Source organism: Perissodus microlepis, chromosome 1 (assembly GCF_051167445.1).
Source record: "Perissodus microlepis isolate ML-2025 ecotype Zambia chromosome 1, ASM5116744v1, whole genome shotgun sequence".
Classification (NCBI taxonomy): Eukaryota; Metazoa; Chordata; class Actinopteri; order Cichliformes; family Cichlidae; genus Perissodus; species Perissodus microlepis.
The window spans coordinates 23,261,567-23,269,685 of NC_140461.1; the positions used below are offsets into that span (position 1 = coordinate 23,261,567).

Here is an 8,119-nt window from a genome sequence, read left to right on the forward strand (position 1 = left end):
CATGTTTCATTTTGTGAAGTTGTATTGTCATGTCTGCTTTCCATTCTGTTTCCTGTTTTATTTTGACGGTCTCTGTCCTATGTCAGTGTAGTCGGCTTTGCTTCCTTTGTCTCGTTATGTTTCATGTCCAGGTTTTTCATGTTGTTTGTTTACATCACCCACTTTAGGTTAATGTTAGTTTTGCTTCAGTTTGCCTTGCCCTTTGTTTGTACCCTTTTTACGAGCCTCATTAAATGGCTCGCTTTTTGTTAATACCCAAGTTTTGGTTCCACGTTCCTTTTGTGTCTGCATTTTGGGTCCTCTTTACAAATTCCTATAGTGTGCCGCCGCATACTGTGACATTTGTGTTACTGTATCACTCAAACTATACCCTTTACTTACAGGAAGAAAATTACCTGGGACAATGTTTAACCAGTAACAACAACACTGATGACATTTTCACTTGGCAGAGCACAACAACACACCTTTGAAAAAAAAAGCACAGTGTGAACATGTGCAGCACAGGTGTCACCTCACTTTGGTAAAAGAATCTAGTTCCTTATTTGTGAGACACTATAGGGTGTCATTATGTCTGTGTGCCACACCCTCTGCTCGATAGCTCTCATTACAAGGTGAACTTTCTCTCAGGTATGTTTGGAGAGTTTCAGGTTTTGAGAGTTGAAGTGCTCAACATACAAGGACACCTGACTTTTCTGAAATGAACAAATATGTTTTTTGTTTGTTTTATATGTCAGAGTATTGACTGTTAATTTATGCATAGGCATGAAAATCTAATATAATGAAAACCTGTCCAGAGTTTTCCCTCTCTTACTGAACTGTGGCTTTTTGCACATTCCTTAGCACTCTTGAGTGGAGAGCTATTGACCCGTATCATGTTGTAGCTTCCAAACACCTGTTTCTTTATTTCTCTGTGTTTCTTTCATTTTTTCAGTCTAGCTCAGCTGAAGCAGGAGTTGCAGACAGATGAGCTCTGGACATTAACACAGAAAGTCTGGGGGATTTTCCCATATGTCTTTGAGTCCTGGCTATGTGGAGTAGAGTGGTTGGCTGGGATGGTGGTTATTCTCCAGGGAGTGCATTCCAGAGCTTTTGCATCATGTGAAAGTCAGCCTTTGCTGCCCCTTTGTCACTGTTTAGCTTTGCTGCCAGGAGGAAAAACAAACAAGATTGATTTTATTTTTGTAAAGCTTGAAAGCACAACTTCGTCCTATTTGGAACAAGTAGATGGGACAGAAGCTATTTTCAACTGCTCCTGTATTCATAAGGGGTCACCACAGATAGCTCTGCGTGTTTTATTTGCCAGATTTTCTTTTTCTTTTTACAGCTGATGCCCTTCCTGACCAAACCCCAAAGAGATTTGTGTCTCCTCCCAGGATCAGTGGCAGGATATATTTTACAAATTGTTCTGTCATCTCTTTGAACAACTTGTAAAATACTCAAATGTCTGAGAAGATTGAGTACAGAACATAGATTTGCTAGGTATATTTCTGACAGTCGCATATGTTTAATTTAATTTTATAAATCTGTTGAAAGTCTATTGAATTTGTTATAAATTCTATTAAAATCTCATAAATGAGCAAATAGCTTTATAAATATCTGCATTAAATATTATTTTCATGCGCAACAATGTGTCTCTGGCTGCAGAGATGCTGCCTTGTGCTATCAGCTTTTATGCCAGGAGAGGGCGCTGTCTCCTCAATAATGTGGTCTGTCCTTTGAAAATCTACGTAAATCTATTTATTTAGAAAGCCGTTTCTGTATTGAATTAAAGGATTAAAATAAGAGTAAAAGGGCAGAAAAACATATCTGGGATACATCACATGCATCACTGAATAAATGCTGACGGATTTTCGGATGTTGTGGCAGTAGAAAAAGCCCAGTGATACATGGGTTGATGCCACGTGCATGAATTAGTTTAAATGAAGGGAAATTCAGCCTCGGTATAGCCTAAACAGGACCTACTAACCCACCTGGCTGCTTTTCAGATGATTTGTGATTAAGTAGCAGGTTGGGGACTTTTGGATGATGCAATCAACATGGCAGCCGCATTTCGCATATGAGTGGTAATCCCTTTCTTTCAGTTTCAGGGAAAGAAAAAGTAAAGAGAAACGTGTTTGTCATTAAAAAAACAAATCAAGTTTTTCTACATGTAATTCCTACTGCACCAAAAGATGAGAATGTCTGGCAATGCATGCTTAAGCAGTTTAATTTGATACAGTACTTTTTAAAACTGCTAATAGTGATTCAGTCCCCAGCTTTTGATTGATGTTGTTTTAGAAAAATTAAACTTCATTCTTAAGCCCCAATTTCACCTGACACCTGCGTCAGCATACCAGCGTGTCAGTGGCTGACAACAGGTTTATCTGAACGGCTCATTTGATGAATTTGTTAAAGTCAGTCACACCAGGCTTGTCCCATTAACACTTAGAAGAAAGATAGCTAACAGACTCAGTGCTTCAGTGTATATTACAAAGTGTGGAATGGACTTCTCGTACTCTCTATGTCCCCACATTATGGATGGATGGATTGGTGGGTGGATTTAGCCCACAGTGATATACGTGAATAATCATGTATCAACATTGCAGCACAACTCAAAAACACTGAGTTTTATAGATTCCATACTCTTGACCGTGTAGCCCTAAAAGTTGTGCTTATTTCTGTGATGTACAGTATAATTTGCTGACAAACTGGCAAAAGAAGGGCAGGGAGGATTCTTGCTGACAAAAAGACGGGGAAAAACATGAAAGAGTCCTTTTCCATGGAGTGTGTGTGTGTTGCGCTTAAGTGGTTTTACTGACACAAAGCTTTCTCATGCATAATTTATATTACACCCATACTTCTGTGAGGGGAGGTGGGCACTAACTTGATTTTTTAGAATTACTTTTTTGGCTGAGGAAAAGCAGAGGACACACGCACACTCACACACAAATGCAGTTTCTTAAAGTGTAATAAGCGATGGTCCGTTAATAATCATTCTTAACTTCCCAGATGGCTTTCTACAACAAATTCGCCAGAGTGGGTGTGCGAGGGAGGAGGGGTTAAAGACTGGGAGGGTGTAGATTGCAGACAGAGCGGTAGTGGGGTTGGCTGGATTGTGATATCGACAGATGTCTAGAAAATTGTGTGAGGGGCACTCGTCGGATAGTCTACAACACACGGACCCCAGGCTGCACCTCGGAGAGCAGGGGCGGAATCTGCAGCTGTCACTCCAAAAAGCCTTACCTCCATTACCACATCCAGCCACAGATTGCAAAAGAAGCCGAGCTGGTTACGCACTAGAAATACAGGTAAGTGTCGTCACAGTGATTTTTTAAAAAATGATTTCATTTTTTAAAATGTTTTATATTGAATTTCGAGCAGTGCGATGTTGTAAAAAAAGAAAGAAAGAAAGGTCTTCCTACCTGTGATGAATCTAGTTTATCTGCTTTTATCATTCCTGCTGTGCTGCTTTTTTCTTTATTTTTATAGACTACAGCTGAAAATGTTTTTAATAAAGGGAAGACTTTTTTGTTCTCAGTTGTTGAATCAGCGTCTTCCAGGCAAGTAGCGCTTTTTAAAAAGTAGGCCAGGCGGTTGAAATCCTTCTGCCATTATAACGAAACCGCAGAACAAAGTTGTTAGTGTGGACGCAGTCAACACATTGTTGTAGAGAATTTCGTATTTTTTTTGCACGCTTATGCGCGCGAGAGGCATTTTCAAAGCAGCTGGACACAAAAAAAGGAAGAAGGGCAGAGCAGCTGAGGAAAGCGGTGGGTGGGTGGGTGGCTTTGAAAAGGGGGGATGGATACCCCTCTATAGCCTTTATCCTTCAAATCTTCCAGCATAACGTTAAATCCACCTGGTTATAGCGACTAATTGAAGTCCGCACTAAAGTAGGTCCCGAGCCTGGGGTCGTCTTTTTTTTCCCTGTCAACTTTGTCCAAACCGTTACTTTTATCGGGATGTAACGCCTAGCGAGGAATCACAGTCCTTTGTTACCGGCCGGCACATGCTGCCGGTTACATGCACGCCTCCTTTATCTTCCCGGTGTTTTAGCGTGAAGAATTTTATCTACTTTTTGACCAACTGGAAAATTGGCTTTACACAGTAATAAACTGTTACATTGGATTATTTCAGTGGTCTGAAATATGAAGTCTTCCCACATTATAAAATTTTGCTTTGTCTGACTGGGAGGCCCCGTGACACTGGGAACATGAATGGGCGAATTAAAAAAATTAATAAATAAATATCCTCACGAACACGATCAGGCACATAATACAAGTAAGATAGAAGCGAGTGGAATAGATTTAAAAAAAAAATAAATACACTTTTTATTTTTTATTTTTTGTTGTTTTAATTGGAAGGTTTATAGAATCCAAATTGCTATATTGGGTTGGCTCTCCGGTATGTGTGGCATCCTGTTGTTAATGCCCTCCTGCAGCACTATGGACAGTTCCCGGGTTGTTCGTACCTGTGCCAACATGCTTCACTGCAGGTGAAAACTCCAGCATGTGGCAGTTTTGCAGAAAAAAAATCAATCAACCAAACAAACAAACAAGAACGCTGAACAGTATTTCTGCCGTATTAAATGAAAATGTTCCATGTAAAAAAAAATCTGTCTGTATCTTTAGTGGGAATCAGGGTGTTTAAGTACTCCACTCTTATGAATAATTTAGGCCTGTATTCAGAAAGTCTGCAAGGTTCGCTGAAAACCAATTGCAGGGATGAAGCTGAACTCCCAGTTTTGCTTTAAGGAAGTTATGTGGCAATCATTACACTTCACTTCCTCCACAGTCAAAGCATGATCACACGGAAGTACGTGTCTGTAACATATTTTCTGTACTGGCAGAATGACAGTTGTGGTTTGTGCTGAAAATCCACATTCTCAGCTAGTTTAGATGAATGGATATAACTACAAACTCTGGGAGATCGCTGCCTGCATGCTGGGAAACCTATGACACTACTGAGGGAGAAATAGTTGCGCATCTACATCATAGATGTTCAACTCAGACTTGTGGGTTCACTTGGCGCTGATCCTCACCACGCATTCCTTAAAGGGTAGTGGGTCTGCTTGGTTGCCTGATCTCACTGAGGTTCCCATGCGCTGACATTGGTTTTCCAGACAAATTGCAAATGGCAGACATCATTTCCTAACTAAACTTCTGGTTTACTTTAACATAAGACACTTCTTTACTGAAATGAAAGCGCTTCTTCATTTACTTCTCCTTATATTCCCTCTAGTCATTTAGAACATTATAGAACATTATATGCTTCTATTAGATCTAAGAAAAGCTTCAAAACTATGGCATTTCTGCTTTCCGTGTATTTAGTCTAGACATAGTAGATTATTTTCATCCATTTAGTGGAACGTTTTAGTTTGTATGGTTTCCTTGTGTATGCAAGGACTTTTGATCCACAACCCAGGGATGGGGTCACATCAGGGGTACTGGGAACATGAACATATATTAGACTCCCCCTGAACATGAACTTAACATTTGCGACTAAATAAAAAGGCCAAAAACCAATCAATTTCTTATTTTTTCCTCTAGGAAACATCATGGGAGGCAAGCTGAGCAAAAAAAGAAAAGGATATGATGTGAGCGATCCAAAAGACAAGAAGGATGAATCCCCTGCAACAGTTGCAAGTGCAGACAACTCTGCTAAAGGGGAAGGTGGAGCCCCGCCTACAGGAGAAGAGACAACAGCAGAGGCAGGCAACGTAGAAGACGAAAAGGCTGTGACAGCAGAGGCAGCGGTACCTCAAGAGTCAGAAGCACCTGAAAAATCTGAGAAGGAACCAGCAGCACAATCGGATTCCCCAGCTGTGGAAGAACCAGTAGCATCCACTGTTAAGGAACCAGTTGCAGCAGCAGCGCCAGAGGATGTAGCTCCAGTTGTAGAGGAACCAGTCGTGGCAGCAGATGAAGCCGCTACAGTAGCAAAAGAACCAGCTGCGGCAACGGATAAAGCAGCTCCAGTTGTAGAAGAACCAGTTGTGGCAGTGGAGGAAGTAGCTCCAGTGAAAGAAGAACCAAGTGCAGAATCAAAGGAGCCAGCTCCAGAAAAAGAAGAAGCAACTGTAGTATTGGAACAAAGTGCAGCAGTACAAGAGCAAGCTCCAGAAGACCTTGCAGTGGCTGCTGTAGCAGAGAAACCTTCTGCCCCAACATCAGAAGAATCTGTGCCAGTCGAAGCTGAACCCAAGTCTGAAGAGGTCCATGAAGAAGAACCTGTTGCAGTCGCTGAATCTGTGTCAGAGGCCACCAAAGAGCCAGAGCCCATCCCAGAGACAGAGCCTGAAGCTACTGTGGAGGAGACCGTGGTCTCTGCAGCTGTCCCTGAGCCTGAACTGGTGGCTGAGCCAGCAGCTGAACCAGTGCTGGAGTCAGCCACAGAACCAGAGGAAGAGCCCAAGCAAGAGCCAGAGCAAGCAGCAGAGCCAGAGGCGGAGCCAGAGAAAGAAGAAGAGCCTGAGCAAGTACTGGAGCCAGAACTAAAACAGGAACCAGAGCCAGAGATTGTGGAGACAACAGAACCTGAGCCTGAAACAGAACAAGCCCCAGAGGCAGAGCTGGAACAAACATCACAGCCAGGACCTGAGCAAGAGGCTGAGGCTTTGAAAGCTGCAACAGAGGATCAAGTGGAAGAAACTGAAGCTGAGCCGGCTGTAGCCACTTCTGACGCGAGTGAAGTGGTGACTGTGGGAGGAGACTCTTCTGATGTCACGGAGGCTACCGCAGAGGATACCCTCACTGATCAAGCTGCAAAAGAGGAATCTTTTACACCAGAAGCTCCCAGCACTGAGGTGTCAGATGAGCTCAAGGAAGCAGAACTTGTATCTGAGGTTGTCATCGCCTCTGCGTGCGAAGCTGCTGTCGAATCTGAAAAGGCAGCTGAGCCCTCCGTGGAAGCAGCGCCTCAAGCAGAGCCGGAGGTGGAAAAGAAGTTGGAAAATGGAGATTTAAAGAGCCCCTCTGTTACCGAGGATGCAATTCCATCTGTGAATGGGGAGTGTAGAGATCCTGACACTGCCATGGCCACACAGGCAGAGGAATGTGTTAATGGGGGTGAAATGCCAGAGGAGATCCCTATCAAGGAGCCGAGTGACCTTGAACTGAAAAAGGACTTGAACCTGAGTGGGGATGGTCCAGAATTTCCTGATGCAGTCTCAGACATGGTGGATGGCCTGAGCACTGAGGTCACTCAAGAAGCTTAAAAGCAGGAAGCATCATTCAAATCAAGTATAATCCCCCCCGTGGTGCAAGAAAGCCGTCGAGGTATCACAAACACAGCTACGCTTTCTGAAATGCTGTAACCACTGCAATCTCTTTAGTGGCAACTCAGGCAAAAAGGATGCTTTCTCTTGAGTAACCAAAAACGAAGCCCAACCACTTGAGGATAGAGGGACACAGGGAGATATTTATAGTGAGATGGAAGTGCCGTGAAGAGACTGAAGTTTGGAATTCGAGTACTGAAAGGCAGTGAAGCTGGACAGCTTGGCAAAAAAAAAAAAATACTGGACAGCAAAAACGACATTGTTCAGTAAAATAAAGGAATGTGTCTGTGTGTGTGAGGCCGATGAATATTACAAAGTGGCTTAATGGAAAATCTGTCATTATTAGTATATTATTTGATTTTAGAAACTCAAATATCCTTTCTATTACTATATGCAAAGACGTGATGTGTTTTGGCCTTTTATAGTAATGGTACCTGTAAGGATTGTTTAATTAAAACCAATTGTTCAGAATAGAGAATAAAAAGAGACTGTTTTAGTCTACAGTGATCTTCTTTTTCTTTCGAACGTTCTCTCAGCATCAAACGCATCTGAGGCCTTGGGTTACTAATATTAATAGTACTTTAAGCTGTGACTCAGATCATCCGTCATTCTTCTTTCTTTTACTTAAAAAAAAAAAAGTTTGATAACAAAGATTACGCTTGTGGATACGAGCCCATTTGGTTTGTGTGTCACAAAATCTACTTCGAATTCAAATCAAAGACTTTTTATGAATCATTTGCCTCAAATGGAAATGTTCTAGACATCCATTACACAATTTTATGCATTTTTTTTAAAAACATTCACTCTGGCCTGGTGGAAATGTTGTAATTTGCAGTTGATTTCTAAATTTCTTTTAGGCTTGAG

General features: G+C 42.0%; 1 protein-coding gene across 1 annotated transcript; it reads left to right on the forward strand.

The window, feature by feature from the left end:
* Positions 1-3,066: 3,066 nt before the first annotated feature.
* On the forward strand, positions 3,067-7,756 carry LOC146393851 (uncharacterized). The gene is made up of 2 exons (XM_084936255.1): positions 3,067-3,287; positions 5,529-7,756. The coding sequence occupies exon 2, from the start codon at positions 5,537-5,539 to the stop codon at positions 7,193-7,195; it is 1,659 nt and encodes a 552-aa protein (XP_084792381.1). The 5' UTR covers positions 3,067-3,287; positions 5,529-5,536; the 3' UTR covers positions 7,196-7,756.
* Positions 7,757-8,119: the final 363 nt, after the last annotated feature.

Excerpts from the sequence above, each read along its gene's own strand:
- LOC146393851 (XM_084936255.1), top strand. The coding sequence starts at position 5,537 with ATGGGAGGCAAGCTGAGCAAAAAAAGAAAAGGATATGATGTGAGCGAT.